Source organism: Schistosoma mansoni (assembly GCF_000237925.1).
Source record: "Schistosoma mansoni, WGS project CABG00000000 data, supercontig 0160, strain Puerto Rico, whole genome shotgun sequence".
Taxonomy (NCBI): Eukaryota; Metazoa; Platyhelminthes; class Trematoda; order Strigeidida; family Schistosomatidae; genus Schistosoma; species Schistosoma mansoni.
In genome coordinates, this window is record NW_017386051.1 from 638,442 (window position 1) to 660,561 (window position 22,120).

The window sequence follows — 22,120 nt, forward strand, 5'->3', positions numbered from 1 at the left end:
TCGATTCTCTGTGTCAGGGTTGTGGTTGTGCACTGCTGACTGCGTTTGACAGTAAGACGAAACGGCCTCTAGGTTTCCAATAGTGGTCTAACTAAGATTATTTCGTCAATCAAAATCTTATTTAAAAAGACTAAATAATCATACATTTGCACAGAAAACTAAAATTAACTAACTTTTCAGATTCAATTCATGAAAATCAAATTGAAGATTTACAAGAGAATTTGTAAAACCGAACTGTAATCCAGGTGACTTTAGATCAGGAATGAGTACAAATAAAATCTGGAAAATGAAGATAAGGGGAAAAGTAATATCATTATTATTAAACATAACCACCATATAAATCACAGAGAAAATAGAATGAGTCATTTCTTGGTCTTCTGTCTAAAACTGGAATAATTAGGTCATTTATAAAAGAAAGTATACACTAGTAGAACCAAGTAGTACATTCATCATATGTGGATATATATAGGCTATGTATTTCTTTGATGATTTCGATTTTGATTATTACCCTGAAGAAGTCCAGGCAAGTTTGCTGGACGAAAGGTTGGAATAATTTAAATTTCAATCTCTGAGATTATTCCAAATATACTTTTCACATATAATGACTTCTCTATACTCTGCACCCAATTTTTGTCAAACTATTCGTTCTAATATTGACGAATATTCGTATAAATAGTATATTATTTAATGGTAATAATAAGTATTTCATGAAAAATGGACAAATCTTCATACCTAGCACACATGGTCTATTTACAAAACAACTCATCATAAACTGAGAACACAACTGAATCTCATTTTTTTTATTAAGTAGGCATTTTAAATGGAACAATTCTATTTTTCAATACTACGCTATGATGTTATAAGATCATGTTGATTGATAAAGTAAAGTGTTACATTGAAATTATTTAAGCTGGTTTCTATTTCTTTTGTGCTTATCAAAGAATGGTTTTGTATTTTCTTGTACGACAAGTTCAATGTTGAGTAATAACCTCAGTTTAATTTACGATACAATATATTGGTGGCTCCCAAATGCCCTGGTACGGCTGATGGTGGGGAGAGTCAGCTCTTCATCTCGAGATACTTTCACACGGCCACGCGTATACAGCTACTGTCAGGGAAGACCTACTAACTGCCTTCTCACAGCATTACTGTTGTTTACGAAATTGAGAGAACGAAAAGGGAATATCCAGCGCTTTAGTCGTGTCGGTGGATATGGAGGGTCCATCTGAGGGAGTCAAGAAACTCTGATTTTAAACGAATAGTGCACATGGGCTCCGGGATCTTGAGGGAACAAATGGCGTCTGAACCTATCGTTGTTCACCGGCTAACATGTGACTACATCTGACGTTTCTCTACTGCCTTGTTGATCAGACCATTAGGTCGAATGCACTTGGTGTGGCCCCCTAGGAAAACTACCTGCTTCGGTTTGAGCACACGGGCAGCATCATAGCCCACACACAAATCAAGTGACTTGTCTGGCGCATATGTATTTGATGCCCCTTTGTACCAATATTTGTGTTCAAATAAATGAAATATATTGGTGGCTTGCTTGAATATCTGAGCTTCCTGTTTCTGACATCTGGATGTTTCAACAAGTTACCTGACGTTTGTTTGTTTTAATACACTACGATGTCTGTTAATCGCATAACCTACTCAGGAGCGTTTATGAAGTGTTTACGACCTTTCGCTGTACAACCTACAAAAAAGTACAATCAGAGACATCGTGGCGGCTGGCAGCATGCATTGAAAAGAATGAATATTATTCAGATGTCGAACTGCTAACATCTAAACTGGAGACAAATCAATATTTATTATCAGGATCGATTAGGAAATAAGTAAAGGAAACTTGTTGAAATACTTTGTGCTCAAAATTCTATATTGTACCAAAAATATAATATTGAATAAAGCTATTAGTAATAATACTGCTGGATCATTATTGTTTTTAATAATATTCGAATTTGGCATATTGTAATTAGTTAGTTTCTCATTAGTTCTATGATTAAAACCTAATCAAATCTACCAGGAAGTGAATAGTTCAACTTCAGTCAGACTGTTATTGATAGACGACTACCAATGAACAGTTGTTTGATGTCAACAATACGATTTTCTTCAAAATCTCCAAAACTAATACTATCACTCTATTAACAATTAGAGATTACGAGATCATAGTTTTAACAAATGACCAGTATCATCTTTTTAGGTATCAATGCCAAAGTTGGACCTGACAGTTCCAAACAAAATTAACATTGGGTAGAAAATTAATAATAAGTATCTTTTTGTTAGATCCCGGTGAGTGGAATAATGCATCTCTGACGTTTCGTGACTTAATGTAGATTTATCTTCTTCAAAGTAGATAAATCTTTGTTTGTAAAATTGAAATTTTAACATATTTCTTCTGTGTCATGACGACCATAACTAAGGATTTTTAAAAGAGTAGAACTGTTTTTGGTGAAAATCATAAATAGGAAACTTGGTGTTGAAGTGATCCAAAGAATTTCTCGAAAAAGTCCAGAGGTGTCCTGAAAACGCTCGAAAACACTTTATCCAATCAGCGTTCAATAGAAGCTTCTCAGAAACATCTGGAAAGTGAAGGTGACGTATCCCATTTGTGGTTGGATATTTATTATCTTGCAACTATATTTAGCATGGTTCCAGAAACTTACGGAAGCCTAATGCCATCTGAAATACTATAAATATCCTCGATTTTATGTACATAATCCAAACTCGGAGTAAAGCATTCTTTTCATACTTCGGATCTTCTCTCTCGTGTTCAAGATGTCATGGAGATTTAGCCTGGTGTTATTAAAATAGCTTAAGAAACTGAAAAATTATCACTAAGACCAACCGAGCCACTCAAATCCTGTCTGTTGCATAATGGACTGTTCATTAAAGCAAAAGGTTTAATATCAGTCCCATATTTACATCTACATAATCATACAGCATTTCAATTTGATTATAAAATATTTCTGAAGAGTGGATTGTGTAGATTTCTGTAATCGAGCTAGATAAAGCTAAGTGAATAAGTTACAGGATTTTGCCATTTTGTTTTTTAAAGAGTACTGTTTGATTTGGCAAATGGTTCAAACATTCATTGTAAAGTACAGTTTTACGACGCTCATGGTTATGTGTGAAAATAGGATACATGAGAAACAGTTGATAAAAAAACTAGCAGAAAATCAATAAAACAATGTAGAAGGTCAACCATGAATTAAGCGAATACCGATGCTTTCTGAAGACATATAAACGATTAACTCATACTGCCTAACAATAACGAGTAATATTAGCTAACATAAGGATAAGTTTCAAAAAAAACTAAGAGTGAATGTAACAAAACACAAAATCAATCCATGAGTTGATACAGAATGTTAATCTGTGAGTTATATTAGAGGGTATAAACTTTTTGGTCAAAGCCCGTCTAACACTAGTAATTAATTATTGGAAATGTTGGGTAAAATGACATAAAATCAATCACAGTATCGTAATTCAGTCCCTTCCCCATATTCTAAAGCTGTGGTTAAGTATCATCATTGACTATTCACTGATCGATAGCATTTATACCTTATAAACTGAATCTCTCATTTTTAAATTTCTCTAAAACTTTCGATTATTTCCCATCATAATAATTTCTTTTACTGGTAGGAACCGGAGTGCAGAGCAACTTTGAGCCGGGACTCATTTATCCTAGATTTTACTTTGATTATGACTGACAAGTCTCTCGTGCTATGAAAAGTTATTTGTTTTTAAAGAATCTGACGAGGAAACTTAATCAACACTTACAGTTCTAACAACTTCAAAAATAAGATCACAAAAAATAAACATCAACCTCTTGAAACTTTTGTCTTTTTTAATATTGGCTCCATAGACTTATGTATATATTCGAACAGAAATTAGATGAAAGGTTATGGTAAAATATACTCACTTGTGGGATTTTTCTACTTTTCAATCTTTCCATCATTCCAATTTGAATATGATCAGGATATTGTTGTTCTGTATTAAAATCATCAGTACAATTCACTGATTTACAATGTGTAATAATAACACCACCGCCAGAATTATCATCACTAACAGTACTGTCAGATGCTCCGAATTCTTCATTATGACGAGTAATACTAGTACAACTGGTATTGATGTTATTGTTACGTACTGAAGTACGAGAACCACCAACATTACCAAAGTAAATACGCACATTTAACTGACGTGTATTCAATCCAAGATACTCAATGAATCTAAAGAATTTTCGTCTAGACAAGCTTTCTTGCGTCTAAAAACAATTTAGAGTATTGAAACAAAAATATTATTATGAAAAATAAAACAAAGAGACAAAAAAGAGAAAGACAATACTGTGCAGATCATTATATATATATATATTAGCTGGATAGCTTTCTGGCTATTTAGCATACTATCTATGATTAATCTCAAATCGGATTATTATTATTTATTTATTTAAACACAGAAACAACCTTACAAGGAGGCACCAAATATATATGCGTCACACAAGTCATTCGATTTGTATGAGGGCCGGGATACTCTCCGGATGCCCAAACCGGATTACGTTGACTAATCCTATTTTCAACCAACCAGTGAAATGTTAAAACAATTTATTAACAGTTACATTAATTAGCGCTACATCAAGGTTATAAAAAAAGGGCACAAACACAACAATAAGGAAACTTTCCATAACCAGTGTAACTAACAATTTAGCATAGAACTGTTCCAGCTGTTCGGCCTTTTAATATCTATTGTTTTTATGGAATAATAATAATAATTCGGCCTTTTGTAGACAATTATTTTATTTATTGATTTATTTAAACATAAATATCGGTACAAAAGGGCACCATATACATATGCGCCACACAAATCTTATTTGATATGTATGAGGGCTTGGATACTACCCGGGTGCCCAGACCGAAGCAAGTGGTTTTCTTAGGGGACCACACCCGGAGCCTTTCACCTAAAGATCTGATCCACAAGGCATTGGAGCATCGTAAGGAGATGCAGTCCCATGGTAGCCGGTAACCAACGATTGGTTCATACGCCATTTGTTCCCTTGAGGTACTGGAACCCATGTGCACCATTGGTTTGGAATCAGGGTTTTCCAACTCCCCTAAGTGGATGCACCGTGTCCACCAACCCGGTTAAGGCGCCGGACATTCGTTTTTCGTCCTCTCAATTTCGTAAACAACACCCCCATCACAACAAGGCAGTGAGTAGGATTTCCCTGGCAGACGGTCAGCATTCTATTTACCGTTTTAACAATCGAAATATGTTAATCACCATCATCATCATCATCATCATCGTCATCAAATATATACTTACCATTAAATTAAACTGTTTTGAATTGATATTCTTCTTTGGACAATTAAATAATTCAATATTGGTTATAGGCATAATGGATTGATTATTAATACAATTACTATTATCATATAATGTTTTACACCATATTCCAATTAAATAACAGATAGATGATAATTTTTTATAAAAATTCATTTCAATGATATTATCATGTATATAAAAGATAGATGAATGTAAAATATTCAAATAAATATTACATATAGATGATTCGAGCTATGAAACAAAAGAAACAAATAAGAAAAAAAGTATTTGTTATATAACTGAGAATCATATACGTATATAATAATGTGATTACATCCAACTACTGTCTAAAACACATAGCTTCCAATTAGTGGATCGTAAGTTCTTCCGCGTGGGTAGCCTATGGAGGTTAGAGTATCACTCCTCCATCTTAAATGTACACTAACTGACCCTTGTTAGATATGAGCATATAAGTCGTTTTATGTCCCCGAGACGTTTATCTATAATAGGTGGCCAGTGCTTCAATCATAAATTTCTACCTCCGAGCACGCTATTCAGTCTTTAGATTAGCATTTATAAACTTCAGTAATGATCTGTTCTGACTAGTACAATTAACTTTGAGTTAACGTAATCTACACACCTATTGATCCAGCTTCGAATCCAAAGAGACGCATTGAGCCTAGCTCCTCCTATTATTATATTTAAAACGCACGTGAGTTTATGATACAATCATACTGGACAATATCATACTATAAAAATAGAAAATAATAATTATACACATAAAAGTCAGAAATGACTGTGAACCGGGTAAGCTGTACATAATTGGTTAGTAATAAACTAAGAATAATAGTACATACGTGGATCAAATGAAATACAGAGAGGTCATAGTCCAGTTATTTAGCAATTATACAATACTCGTTCCACTACAATCAATGTAAGAGTTGAAAACTTTGCAGACTATTCGACGTTGGATTATTACGCATGATTTTATTACGTATTAATGAAATATTTGTCTTGAAATAATTTTTTAATACTACCCTAATTGTAGAGTTTCATTTAGCTTATTACCTGTTGATATACGTTTTGCCGTTCGTAAATTACTGTTAATGAATTACTTATCTGCTATCCAGATATGTACCACACACTACCTAGTTATGTACATGCCACGATTTCCTATTTATATTAGCGTTTTACGGTCTTCAGATTGATGGATACTATCAAGTGACTTGAATCATCAAAAAAGAAAACATACCAGAAGGTTAGTACGTCCGGTCTCTGTTAGAAATCATTGGTATTATTGGCTGGTGAAGATCATAAAAATGCACAAACGGTATGAAGAGGACTAGAGAATTTGGTCGGTTGCTCAAATTGAAATAGGTAGAGAATGACTTTAAACCTATGACTTAGTAATTTGATGTTGAGTGTTGCAACCATAAAGCAATCATTTCATAGAAAGGTAAATTATAGACAGGTCATTGTAAAGAAGACAACAATAACTCCTTTGCCCTAATACAGGACTTATCCCTAGTGCATAACCGTGCTAAAGCGCGACATTTGTGAAAACATATATTTTGTCATTGGTAAGTCACTTCCTTACATCTGACATGGTTAAATGCCAATAATTGCAGCTTCTCATGGGGACTCTTGTGATTAGGTAATCGTGATCACATACACACTACAAGTATGAGAAAGTTGCCAGAATCGTCAAATTTTGTGGTTTACATTACGAGTTGACCTTAGTCAGACAACCATTTAAAACTATTGGATGTTGACTCAGACGACTAAAGGTTAAGCAATCATTGCAAGAACTGAAGGTTCTGGGTTCAATAATCAATGGGGTCATAGATCATCACTAATGAAGAATCCTATGTTAGGGGACAGCTATTCAGTGTTTTCTGATTTTAATGACTATCTGACCAAGAACGATCCATGATGTAAAATAATAATAATACTAATAATAATAATAGGACTTACTTGTTCGGTTGCTTCTATTAAATATATCCTGGCATCTAATAAACAATGCTGAGCCTGAGAATTCCAACCATTTAATAAGCGTAAATCATTCAAACAAAATCGAAAATTTAATAGAATAAAATGACTAAATAGAATTTTACTGTCAACATTATCATTCAACAGATTTGATGGGATTATTTGTGATATTGGTAAGGATAATGAATGTAATGATGTGTAGAAATCAGACGTCGTTTGAAGAGTTTCATCATTTTCACTACATTTTATAGAATTAGGCACATTGAATTCCATAGATAAATGAGACGAAGTGAAATAGAATTGGAGACTTCTGTTTCAAGAGAAAAGCGAAGAAAGGGGGGTAAAATTAAACAGATGTGAACGAGGTTGAGATTGTTCTACTAGTAATTGCATAGTGGAATTGACTTTCATAACAACTTAAGTCATGGGTCGAAGCACACACGTAATTAGCTTTATTGATATATTACCGATCCATTACCTGGTACAAATTTCGGTACCTGGGTATGAGCCACACATAAAATGTGACAGTTAATAGTACTACCCAGTTGTCCAAGCCGAAGTAGGTGGGGCGGAGTTTGAACCTAGAACTCGGCGGCCGAAAGTCGGACGACTTAACTGTTAAACGACAATTTTTTTCAATAAATAACGCAGCATTATTATTATTATTAGCGTCTACCTAACACATTTAGCTCAAATCCACTTGCGTGAATGCACGCTTCAGTAAATTAGATGAAACTAGTGGTGAAAAAAAGCAAAACCAACGAAACATTGACACACATACAAACATATATTTCACCTTTCAAATGAATATCTAATGATTTCAAAATAGAATCCCATCTCAGGTACAACTGAACTTGGTAATGATGATGATGAGGAGGAGAATTGTAGTTGTGTCTGTTCAAAATGATGATTATGATTGAAATTGAACAATTGCATCGGTACAAATGAAATACATAATTTAATAGAATTCAAACATTCTTGAACACATTGAAAATTTGGTTTTAATGAATTATGAGATATAATATTCCCTGATGTTTGTTTTAAATAACAAGATTTATTATTTTTAAAAGGAAATGATGAATGCTCCAGCATTTGTAAAGTATCCTCTTGATGATGAATGGTAGATTGATGACAATGAGAACATGTTGATTCAAACGATGATGTTTGTGTGGTTAAGATACATGTTTGATTGATATAAAGTTTCCAACTCAACAAATCCATAAGCTCTATAGAATGTAATAATAGAAAACAAGTTGAAATATAAACATGTAATATTTTAATTAAAATTCTCCATCTTATTTGTAAACAAAAGCAGTACATATAGGCGAACAATATTATTTTGAATCATTATCTTAGTCGGGAGCTTTTTACTCGGATATATTTCAATAATAGGTATATGTAGGTTTTATTTGCAACCGGTTAATATCACCTTGAGGTACTATTAAGAACTATAAAGCATTGAATAGTTACTTTGTTCTAGTACAGTGTGAAATAATTTACGTGGACATTTGTTACTGATCATCTCCCAGCTCGTTCCTACTATCCCCAGACTACTTTTACAGTCAAACTAAAAAAAACTAGAAAAAAAGCGTCAATTATGAGTGAAAGCTTCGCTCAAAAATTAATCTATGAGCAGGAAACCGAGTTTATTTACAGATCTTCAGGTGGCCTTCATCTCCGGGAAACTCCTGATAACATACTGAACGTAGTAAAAAAATAAGTTGTTCGGTCAAAACGTGACACATAATCCGTCATTGTTTCCAGACGTTTCTGAGAAACTTTTATCCAACGCTGATTGGATAAAACATTTTCAGCCTTTTCTGGATGTTTATGATATTTTGAACCACTAACATATAGTGCTCATCGGAAGTGTGCACACATTACCACAACAGGGATTGAACCCAGAACCTTCAGGTTTTGTAGAGAACGCCAACTATTAGTATTACAGCCCCAAGGTCTAATGGTATAGTTTATACATATAAATGAAAGATATCGAACCAATCAGGACAATTCGCAACTTTATGTTTACAATGAAGAAGGATTAGATAACCGAACATAAGTAGCGAGTATAAACTGATAGTAAGACGATAAGTATTCTAGAATGCAAACGAGGACATTGACAACTCCGATCTACGATTTACCACCGTAAGTCAGAAATTGTGAAAAAAGACATCCAAATAAGGACCATTAAAATCACACAATAAGTGTGTAAACGACTAATACAAATATATACATCGATGGTGAATAATAGACATGAAGGGCGGGTGAACAAAAACAAACGTACAGAAGGGTATGGAAATTTAGCAAACTTTCCTATTAACTCTTATCAGACCAAAGAATGGATAGGGATGTTACATATTTATTCAGTACACATGTGAGAGACTAAGTTGAACCCTGTAAGGAAACTGAGAATGTATACACGATAGATCAGTCGAAATTACTCAGTTTTATTTGACACAGAACCACTGTCAATAACGTACGATGAAACGAAGTTATGAGTTGCCTTCAACTCACTTTTTCCTTGTTTGATTTAACAATTTTTATACATCTAAGTATTAATGTGTATTAGAGTAAATCCTGATGAAGATCAAACTAAAAGCAATATTATTTGCACATGTGTGTTTAGGATTCAAGATTAGATTTTACGGTTATTCTATATGTACATTAAATCCTAAACTCTACATCTTAATTGCAACCCCACAAAAATATTATCTCAGTCCTAGCAATATCTTATCATTCATACATATTTGCTGTTTTCTGATGGTCTTGATTGAATAAAGCCTTTGTCACGAACATTTAGAGAATACCTCAAACTTGACCTCATAGTCAGGTCTTAGAAAAAGGATTTTTATTAACTTACCTTCCAAAATTGCAATACGTAGTCCACACAATTTTAAGTCGACCGATTTTACAAACCAACCATTTAATGATGATAGTGTTGCATTATTGAAATTTCGACATTCCAATGAAATATTAGTGGACAATTGTAAACGAAGATGACCCAATATGTAAGCGTTTTCAAATATAACATTCCAATTTTTAACGAATAAATCATTACTTAACCAAGTTTCCATGAACACAGGTATACATAGTAACTTTCCACAAATATGGGATAGATGTAGATTTACATGAGCCCTTATACATCCGTATAAAAAAAACATGGATGTTAAATTAGACAAGAGAATAATAAGAAATGGTGTAGTATTAAAAATGCTTAGCCAATTTTCAACATTCTAAATAAATTTTGTTAAATTTTCATGGTTTATATCACAGACTGATTTTAGTTAGACAACTAGCGAAAAAGTAGAAAGTACTGGACGACTGGTGCGTCCTAATATGGGACTCTACAGTAGCGGACATCTGAGATCCCACCCAGGGACCAAAACAAAGATCACTGGATTCAAGCAGTTGCTGAGACGCGAAAGTCATGTGTTCGATCTCCGGTGCAGTGACGGATGGATTTTGCTAAAAGCCCCATACAAGAACGAAATAAATCCCCAATGCTTCCTATATTTCAATTGTAATCTAAATAAGCTCAGCCCATGATAAAGACAAAATTTAGCAATATTATGCTCTACAGTAAACCTTAAGATTTACACAACGTGAAAAAATAAATGTAACGAATAAGAAGGACATTAAAATGGTGTTCGATTGTTTAGTATTGAATTTAAATTAAATCCTATCCCTCAAGTTTGTCATGAAATCATCATGCTAGACACTTCAATAGTCATAGTATTCACCCGAGGTGTTACGCAATCACATAAAAAAACGTAGGGTCCGACAATTAACAAACGACCATGGCCAGGTAATCTTTGAAGAATAAGCTCTTAGTAGTACGGAGTATCCTGCGATTAGAGAAAATTGATAGTCCATAGTACGATAGAACCCACATAACTCAACCGAATAAGTCAGAGGTTATATTCAATGAAGTTAGAGTTTTATTATTTATCATTAATTTCATTCACAATTGCAAACGTTCCTAACTAGATCCCAACATGGATGAAATCTAGACAAAGGAAAAGTTTTATCTAGCTGACTACAGTTGTAAATCACAAAGCCGAGAAATGACTTAATTCGATCTTATTAGACAATATTATGGTTGATAAGGTGAGCTTCGATTAAGCATCAACGTTTTAAACTATTATCGGATAAGGTTGAAGTTTGAAGTAAGGTAGAACGCCCAAATCGGGAGCGAGAACCGAAGATGAAGTGATCAATCCGTTGAGTAAAATAACTAAGATGGGTAAAATTATAAACACTACCTCCCAACTGAACCTGGTCAGTTAACGAATTGGAATTACTTTTATGCCGGATGCCTTAGCTTTAAGGTCCAATAATTTCGCACTTAAAATCATAGAACGACAGACTTTCTTTGAGGTTTTTGATTATTCATCGATGTATCGTAAGGTCAGGCGTAAGATACTAATTGGATACATTAGGTCTTTATGGGAGTAGTTAAAGCAAACAGTTATGAAAGCCTAGTTCAGTGTCTAATGTTAGCTGACACAAAAGTACATCTGAATAAGATTAAGGAGCATTGAAACAAACACACAGTATCACTCCTTGAAGTTGCTGGGTGTTAGACTGAGTAGTATCGACATATGTAGACTATATGGTATAAGTATCTGTTAACTATATCATACATTCAGCTCGGATCGTTCTCTTAATGGTAAGAGACGTGGGTCGACTTAATAAAGCTAGAATACATGGAAAAATGGTCCCATCCAATAAATCCCTGGATAAACTCGATCAGAGCTGCTACCTGTATCCAGTGGTCGGGCTCGAGTAACGTGATGATTTAATAGAGCTATATTGGTTGAGACATTCATTCCTTGAGGTCCCATCATGTCAGATAGGTCAATTGGGGAAAGATAACACTGAAACCAGCAGACTCATGATCCACGAGTAAAATTGTACTGGGATGTGACAGCACTAAGGTGTTTCCCTTAAACAAGCAAGTAGCATCCCCAGCCTTTACCCAAAATAAGGATGGGTTTAGAAGAGGTTGGCCTAGAAATAGCACACGTAACCTTTTATCACTGATTTGAGTAGCCGACGGTAAGGCCTTAAAAGTACGACGCTAATACATCTAACACTACTCACATAAAGACTATATGTGACCGGTATAAAGCAGTTATCCCTTGAGCACTGTGCTCACACTCTCAATTCATCCAGACCACTAATAACCCGTGTTCTTGCTTAGATACCTCAGGAAATAGTATCTTTACACGGTGTATGTAAACAGAGTAACAACCGACCTCATACTTTTAACAGCGCTACAGATCAGCTCGTACACAGTTAAACCCAGCCTCCATTACCCAATGTTTTTTTATTTCCACTATCGACCCTCGTCTTCTGTCTTTGACTTCTTCTACATGCCAACAAAGGTATGGCGAATTGGGTCAATGCACAATTTCGCCAGGCTTTACGATGATAAAAATTGGTTGACTGTGGAATAAATTAACTTATTGTGTAGTAATAACAATAATAATAATATCATTACTACACAAATAAAAACATACTGTCTCATACTGATATGAAATAACATTGTTAACTTTGTCATTCGTAGAGTTAAGGCCAATTTACTAGTTTTATTCAAACGGAAACTTGTTTGACGATTAAATTGAATAGGTGGGTAAACATCACTTAAATCATTGATATGAATTAAGCAATGATGACAGACAGAACTATTACTGTTAGTATTATTAAGAGCACCATCCTCAGCCTTTTTATAATTCGAATATAAAGCATCATCCAGAAATTTGGTTGATAATACTACTATTTGTATGGATGATATATCAATTGAAATGAACTGCAAAAGAAAAAGAAAATATTTGGAAAGGTATCAGAACCCAAACGTTTAACTACTTTTCTTTGAAAACTGATCATTCTTGTTTATAACACATTTAGTAACATTTTCGATAATCAGATACATGCACTCATAAACTATTGATTCATAATCGTAGAAACCAGAGTACACACGACTCCATCCATGTTGAAGTACATGACACTTTAATAACGCGACATACACCATACAATGATGGAAATTACTTCTTAGAAACAAGGCAAAATTTATCTAAAATTTTCCCCACGCTAGCATTTACAAAATGTCTACGTAGTATCATTATTTTATGGTCACAAGTTATCAAGTTTGGGCACCCGGGCAGTATCATGGCCCACACACGAATCAAATGACTTGTGTGGCGCATAGGCATTCAGTGTCCTTTTGTACCAATATTTATATGTTCAAGTAAATAATAAATAAATAAAGTTAAAAAAGGTAACCAATAACTGTTGACGATTGCCTCGCGACCAATCACACGAGAGGCTATAAAAACTTATGCAAAAACCAAAAAGAAACAGGGGGGAGTAGTACGTATCTTATCTTTTAAAAAATAAGTAAATCTTGTCTGACTTTTACGCAATCACATAAGGTAATTTAATTTAAAAGAAATACGTGCTCCATGTGTATATTGTATCTGAAAGTGTATGATGTGGTTCAGACCATAATCAAGAATGTTTTGTGATTAAAACGTATTATCAGGCGCTTGCCACATTTTTATGTCATGGTGGGATGAGTATTAGAAAGCTCGAACCTACAGAACTGTCTTACCTGAAGTTATTACTTATATTTTAATTCTTTAATTACGAAATACTTAAATTATTGTATTCTCCTGCTTGTGAGCGCTTCTGTAATGTATAAACTTTGGTTGTGTTGCGCCTTTCTCAAGTTACTGTCAGGCTATAACAGACCTAGCACTTAATCCTCACCCACTTTGGTTTAGTTATGCCATTATCACCTAAATTACTCGATCATTAATGATAGATATCATACTACAAGGAAGTAACCAGTCTGAATCTATTTAACAAGGTTCAAACCAACAGATTCTAGCTTCACGAACAGATATTATATCTTGACACGGTTTCTGTGATCTTTTCCAACCCATCATACGGTCAGTAGTAAAATGTACAATGGTAGTTAATGGTCGAACAGAAGTAACACTTGCCCCAATCATCTTAATTGAATACTCACAACCGATGTTCATCTTTTACCTTCATAGAACGTATACAGTGGGACCAATCATTGATGAGCTAGTATGAACGAAATTAGTAACACGTTACAGGAATTCCATTTGAAGCTAGCTAACTTTAAAAGATATAAAAACACCGGGGAAATAAAAAAAATTAAAAAACACCTCCCAATCTCACTTCCTAAAAATAGTGTAGATGGAAACAGTTAGATCACCTGACTGTTTTACGGTGACAACAATAAACGTTTAAGCATCTATTTTGCTAGATGGTGTCAAATGATGAGTAATTCAAAAATATATTTTTCAAAATATTTGGAAAAATGCAGTATTACCCATAGAAGACTCAAAAGCCTTCGATTATGAGAAATCTAAACATGACCTACCGAAATCAGTCTTATTTTCCATGACATAAAGCCTTTATTCAGGTGGGTTCTAATGCCGTCACCTTTGCGCTGCATTACTTTGATAATAGCATACAGACCAGTGTCAGTCGCGTGAAATTCAACACCAGTTATCCAAGCAGATAACAAAGTCCTTTTAAATAAGGGTATTTCAATGTGAAACTTACTTAGCTTTAGGATTCCATAAACTACTGCTAAGATATATAGAATCCACATACTAAATGGTTACTATCTTAATGAGTGATATTTACCATGCATTCTCCATTTATAAAAGTGATAGTAACTCCACGCGCCCAAATAAATCCAAACCTTTGAACGGTAAGGATACATGGAATAAATTTACTAAGAAATGATGATAGAACAAATACTAAAACTCTGAAACAAATGTGAGAGTTGATTAGAATTACTTTGGGGTCACGTAAACTGCGAACAACAGAATTACTAAAGCAACTAACGCCCATTGAGTACAAATTATATCCTTCACACAATCGAAACACTCCCACGACATAATCAACCACAAGTCAAAGACAACCAAACTCGCCGCTCTTCCCCCCTTCCTATTTTGATTGGCTGAAATGAATAAGGTAGTCCTGTAGTTCGCCCTTGTAATTCCGAAGGCACGATTTCAAACACCAAGTTAATAGTTTTGCACCATCCTCTAGGATAAGTCAGTTTCCGGCTCCCCAATATTTCTGATCCACAAAACTGATCTATTAAAACTTCATCAAGGTCATAGCCTGGTCTCAGTTAAGTTATTTCGTGTAACGGCGAAGAATGTCTAAACTACAGAAGTAATTAATAAAGAATCCAACGTACAATGTAAAATAAAGGTGGTAAAGTCTAAACTCATTTTTTGACATCCATTGGTAAGGATAAACATAACCTGATCAGGAATCTGGTTTATCTAGGCAAACCATTTTCACTATCATTTGAATTTCAACAGTTTTCAGTCAGTAAACCTGTGTTAGTTCTTGCAGCTTGTTTTTCAACGGAGATTTGGCTTTTCCTTAAAAGTTTTCACTGATGGGTCTGATACAACTTGCTCAGGTAAGGTGTTCTAGTTACTGACTACTCGATAAGAAAAAATGGAACCTCACTCTGAGTTAATGAGGTCGCCGTTTTGAACCATCTTGTTATGGCCTCGTTATTAAATATATGGAATGCCTATATGAAGTCAACTTGCGTTCTACGATACAATAAGGAGAAGAGTTTCAGGAATTTTATTCGTTCTTTTTAAGGGGGTTTGGTAAGACCCTTCACCCCTACATGATGAGAGTATTAGTATCTTCAGTAAGATATGGCCCGGATACGTGAACACGGTACTCTCATTTTGGTCTTAAATAGGGGGGGATATAAATCGGAAACGTCTCGCAAAAATATCTGAATATTCGGTGAAGTGACTATAACGCTCGAAAACCTTTGGTGGCCGTTGCGTTTCAGTGCGCAGTCGTTTTAAAGTCACGAATTATTATTGCCCCCAAGTTTCCATGTTCCTGCACGCACTGAAGCTATGTATCATTGACTGTATGGTAGTAACTATTGTCGTTTCTTTTGTGCATTAGCATACGTTTTCTAGAACTGGTTTATAAGCCCCATTTTTAGGACCATCTAATTAATCCATCTTGGTCAGCTTGGAGATGATCAGCCTCACTATTTATTGTTTTCCAGTTTTTAACATCATTTAAAAATAATAATGTCGATGACTCATACAATCGTAGTAATTCATTGACTTAGAGAAAAGAAAAGGGATTTAAGATGGTGTTCTGGGGGATACTACTTTTGATCGGCTTTCATTCAGATAGTGTCCAATCTACCCTCTTCCCCCGTCCTCAGCCACAGAGAAAGTCTCTTATCCAATACTTTACAGCAACTGTTACTCCAATGATCGGGAGCCCCTGTATATGACACGGTTGAGAAACCTTATCAAATGCTCTGTTGAAACCTTTGACTATCACAAAAAGAGGCAAACTATTATCATGAGGTGCCATTCAATCTCCCATTCCAGTTGTTAAGTCTGTTGAACACAAAGGTTTACTTCGTGTTGCTCGAGAGTTAGCAGATTTGATGATTCAATATGACTTAGCAACTTGGCCGGGAAAATTCTTCAGGAAACTTATAGTGTCAGGTCATTAGTTAGACACGATCTGTCTCCTTCCATATTTAAATATAGGACTAACTATAGAACCCTTCCAATCCAAGACTTCTAGAAGCTGTTCAGAGTCACATAGTAGTCCAAGGTTGGATGAAACCCAGAATGATTGTGAAAAAAAGTTTCTAATCAACCAGCCTATCAGATTTCTCGTACCAGATATGGTTTGTCATAATGTAACACATATTTTCGAAGGAATTTCTTACAAACATGAGGAAAATATGTTGAGTGAATCGAATCATGATCGAATTCCTGATGCAGTTTCGGTAGATGCTAATGTATATAATGATCCATTATTCTTCGATGAAATTCCTAATAATTTTGAGGAAAATATTCCAGGAAAATCAAATTCTAATGTCAAATCAAATGCCATTTGTCATCACAATGGATTTGATGATACGACCGTTATAGTAGTTTTACAACTATTAACCAGTAACACCTATATTCGAATCGTCCCCCAATCGGTTAAAATCAGAAGTCAGATGCGAAGAGATTGGAAAGATATATTTGATCCGTTATCAATATATCGAGAAGCATTTGCTCTAATCTGGCTAGTGAACGTAGGAGCTGTTTCCCACGCTGAGTTGTAACGTGATCTGGGGCGGATGCATGACCGAACGCCTTCAGTTAAACAAGTCCACTTAAAACAATATGGTCAGCATCCAATGTCGAACACTTAAAGAGCTATTGATTTTGGGGAATTACTTACAGCTACAGATTTATCTCCAGGCACTTACACCTCACTTTAAGCTGTGTCGGATATGATGTTTATATGAAACAATGATTCCACTGTATTGATAACTGTTTTGACTTTGAATTCCAAATACAGTACATTCGTTTGTGCTCATCTAATACCTCTTGATTTAATTACGCTATTTCTGGGATTACTAATTTATACTGTAATTCAAATACTTCAGATTATCACAGACAGCTCTCAGAAATTACGATGAACCTTTCAGAGGATTCAAAGAGGACGAAGAGATTCCATCTAGTCAGAAAATGAACTTAAATGGTTTCTAAAGCTGAGTGTTAATGAACCACTGAGCTCTTCAGACTGGTCTGAGACAATAATGGTAGTTAAGAAAACCAACAGTATCGTTCACCTATGTACTAATTACCCAGAATGACTAAATAAAGCTCCAAAAGATCATCAGATTCCCTTACCCTTACATGAAAATCTTTTTTCAGTCTAAACCAAGGTACGTTTTTGGCAAAGTTGGATTTGTCAGAAGCCTATTTACAATTTTCGGCGGTTGATGAGTGCAAAGATCTGCTCTCCATCATCATATGCAAGGGTTTGTTTCATCGTAACTATTCGTCTTGCCTGCAAGCCATTAAAACCCTTTGAAATATGAACCGCGGTAGTGAACCAAGCCTGAGAGACCTTGTGAAGGCTTCATGAATACTTTTCTGGTCTAGTCCACAGGAAAATGTTTCAAGGTATTTCATAGTTGGCGTCGAGTCGCCACTGACTACGATCACCACTACAGGAAGTTTACGTGCATAGTATTAGGTTGGATCCTTCCACAGGCCAAAATCCAGAAGGCAGTTGACGGTTGTAATAAGATATATTTGTTGATAATCTCGTGGTATCGAAAGAATACCGAGATCGTCCCAAAGTTTACAAGCGGAACTACTGAGCGTACACGAGTTTGCTCAAGGTCACAGAAAAGGGAAGAATGTGTATGTTTTGCACACTTAAACAAACATTTACAGTAAAACAATGACTGGTACAATTGGTTATAATAATAATTGTTTCCATTATACCAATCAGGTTCTCGTCCTGAAAGTAGATCATTGCAACATCATGGCGAACTGCACAATCGAAGAGACGATTAAAAAGTCTTCTTACTTGTTTAGCTGTTTCGAGGTTCCAGAGACCTGAGCGACATACAGTAGGACTCAACTTGCTTCTAACATAATTCAAAAGTTTTGTGATATGGATGGGGTAACTCACGCTCTTAACCCGGCTATCCTCAGTCTAACAGACAAGAAGAACTCTTCGTCAACATTTCCAAAATAGAAACTAGCGGACACCGGGTCGAATAATCACTAAATTTTTAGCATCCAACAGAACTACTCACAAACTTGTCGTGTCTGATAGAATTCAATGTAACATTCCAAAGCAGACACAGCCAATATACTCATCACACTCGACAAGGCCAGCGAATTCAGTGCCATGATTGTCATATAAATCGTTTGGATGAACTTACTTGCCGCTCATTCCCTACATATGATATAATATTGTCTGTTTGATAGTTGGTTAAGCGAAACCAATATTTGCGTGTATCACCAGCTCAGGAAGTCAAGTAAAACACTTGCAAACTGAAACTCTATCTTCAAAATTACAAAACACCGATAACGTTCTATGTCGATATCATAGACAATTAAGGAGTTATACTACTATCAGTAACAGCTAGTGGTTATAATATTCATCTGAGGTGCGAATAAAATCTGATAATTAGAAGTATTCAAATAGTGTAACAACTTAGGATTCCCGAGATAGTGTGATTTGAAGCAGGCAGAACTACATGTGCTCAAATGAAAGTATTGTATTTGGAATTCGTAACCAACTGGTAATCAAGTACAAATGAATCAATAGTTCGTACGAATGCCACTCATAACCACAAAGGTAACCCCTTTAAACTAATTGATCGTCAGTTGATGGGCCTGTGATGTTTAAATAAACCAATGACTTCTTCGTACTGATGACTGTTGTAATTTTGAATTCCAAATACAATACATTCGTTCGGGCTCATCTAATACTTCTTGATTACATTGCGTTATTCCGGGGATTACTAGTTTATACTACAATTCAAATACTTCTAATTATCATATTGGCGTCGCGATTGAGCCTGTAATGGAACGGTTGGATATAAATTCAGGTTTTAATGCTTTTGAGGAGTACATGGAGAGGTTCGAAATCTGGGCTATGACCAAGGAAGACGATGAGGATTTTAATATTGTGGCCCATTTCCTTACATTCATCGGGAAAGAAGCATACAGCCTTATAAAGATTTTGGCACTTCCAGACAAACCGATTTCACTCCCCTATGCAACTCTCAAGCAACTACTGTTGGATCATATAAAGTATACAAATTCCGGATGCGGTAAGAGAGAAAAATCCGATAAAATGACTCTCCAGAACTTCAGGAATTCCACTTTAATAAGTCGTCGCAGTTCGATGCGTAATCAAAGTTATTCAGATAATACTTCATTGAGCTGTGAAACAGTCCATGATGATGAGCACGAGTTTAGTAAATGCTTGTTCTGCGGCAAGTTTCACCCATGTAATTCATGTATATTTCGTAATTCTAAATGCTTTAAATGTGGTATAACTGGACACATTCAGTCAGTTTGTAATACCACGGTTCATTTCGCTGAAAGTAATGCTAAGATGGATGCTTCTAATGATCAGTTATCTTTATCTAGAAGTAGTATAACGTCATATAACAGTCCAGAGTTGAATGAAACCCAGAATCATTGTGAGACAAAAATTTTTAGTCAACAAACTTATCGGATTTCTCATGTTATTGTACCAAATATGGTTTGTCGTGATAATTCACATACTTCTGATGGAATTTCTTACAACTCTGAGAACAAAATGTTGAATGAGTCAAATCATGATCAAAAGCCAGATTCAGTTTTGGTAGATGCAGAATTCCCTGATGATCCATTATTCTCTAATGAAACTCTTATTCAATCTGAGGAAAATATTTCAGAGAAATCGAATTCTGATATCATGTCAAGTGTCAGTGGTCCTCACAATCAATTTATCTCTAATGATATTCCTAATGAATGTGACAAATATGTTCCTAATGAGTCGAACTCTAGTCACATTTCCGATGTTCTCGTATCAGATGTTGCATATTCTCACGAACAATGTGTTTCGAGTAGAATCCCTAGTCAGTGGTACGATGAATCAGATGGGAAAGCAAAATTTCCCGAAGCAACCAGAGAACCAGTTTGCCCAGAAGTGAAGTTTGCACAGACAGAGAATCCAAATCAAGTCCAAGATTATCCTAATGAATATGAGGCAGATGAATGATTTCTATTCGATTGTTTCGCAGGTAAATCAAGCCTAGTTAAATCACATGTGTTAATTACATATATCAATGCATATCCATCTGTATATTCTAATATGAATAACAAAAAGTATATGTATCATGATTTTTATTCAAGTCAAAGTCACATGATGGAATACCTCAAATCATATATCAGTGTTTATTCCCAAATACTCACATGCAGTAGTCGATGCGTAAGATTTGAGAAGATAATGCAAATTGGGAACGTCATATTGGCTAAAACATTGCGAAGTAAGGACCCAACATTATTTCGTGGGGGAGGATATTGTTGGAAAGTCCATGATGCAAATTCTAAATATCAATGGTTTCACTACAAAGCCGGCATGCTGATTGTATACAATTCCAGAACCCAGGTGAGTCTGTTCCAATTTCGGTTGTTAATTCTAATACTAATGAGTGCATTCTAGATAATACAGAGTCTACATCCAATACACCGTCGGACAGATGTAAGATGAACTTAAGAAGAAGACGAGCAATCGATTACAGACACTTACACTCCAATTCGAGCTGTGGCGGATGTGATGTTTAAATAAATCAATGACTTCTTCGTATTGATGACTGTTGTAATTTTGAATTCCAAATACAATACATTCGTTCGGGCTTATCTAATACTTCTTGATTACATTGCGTTATTCCTGGGATTACTAGTTTATACTATAATTCAAATACTTCTAATTATCATAGCCACATAATCATCGGGACTTATAATGACACAGTCCAGATATTATCCAAAAGTTTCGGGGACCAGTCCTCGTTATACAACGTACGCTACCCGTGTTTTCAAATATTAAAATCCTAATCCGATGATTATCTCACTTATGCTGGAAAATAAATCGGGAACAATTTAAAATAAACAAAGTTACAGCGGGTCACTTTATATGTCTGATTTTTACATATGGATTAAAGAATCTAGAAGATGAAAAGATTCTCACCAGAATTTTCATGCACATTGAGCAATGATCTAACATTATTTTGCAGATGGCCTCAACTGGTGGTCAGAGTTTATTAGACCACATACATGATGCCGCGATGGTATAAGAGAAGGCGAAAACTTCCAATTCAGGGTCAGTAAATGTAGTCAAATCCTCTAAATCTTCAAAACAGTATACAGAGAGAGCACAACGACCTGCTGGCAATCCTACATCACTACGT

General features: G+C 35.1%; 1 protein-coding gene across 1 annotated transcript in view; it reads right to left on the reverse strand.

The window, feature by feature from the left end:
- The window catches only part of Smp_160060 (hypothetical protein), a 96,805-nt gene extending 81,520 nt beyond the window's left edge, over positions 1-15,285 (reverse strand). Inside the window, exons 1-11 of the mRNA XM_018798020.1 lie at positions 15,142-15,285; positions 14,986-15,109; positions 14,902-14,951; positions 14,717-14,867; positions 12,825-13,114; positions 10,163-10,437; positions 8,099-8,528; positions 7,288-7,612; positions 5,317-5,565; positions 3,920-4,261; positions 174-279 (exon numbers count right to left, since the gene is read on the reverse strand). Coding sequence (XP_018646756.1) covers positions 174-279; positions 3,920-4,261; positions 5,317-5,565; positions 7,288-7,612; positions 8,099-8,528; positions 10,163-10,437; positions 12,825-13,114; positions 14,717-14,867; positions 14,902-14,951; positions 14,986-15,109; positions 15,142-15,242 — 2,443 coding nt within the window. The 5' untranslated portion in view covers positions 15,243-15,285. The remainder of the gene's footprint in view (positions 1-173; positions 280-3,919; positions 4,262-5,316; positions 5,566-7,287; positions 7,613-8,098; positions 8,529-10,162; positions 10,438-12,824; positions 13,115-14,716; positions 14,868-14,901; positions 14,952-14,985; positions 15,110-15,141) is intronic.
- Positions 15,286-22,120: the final 6,835 nt, after the last annotated feature.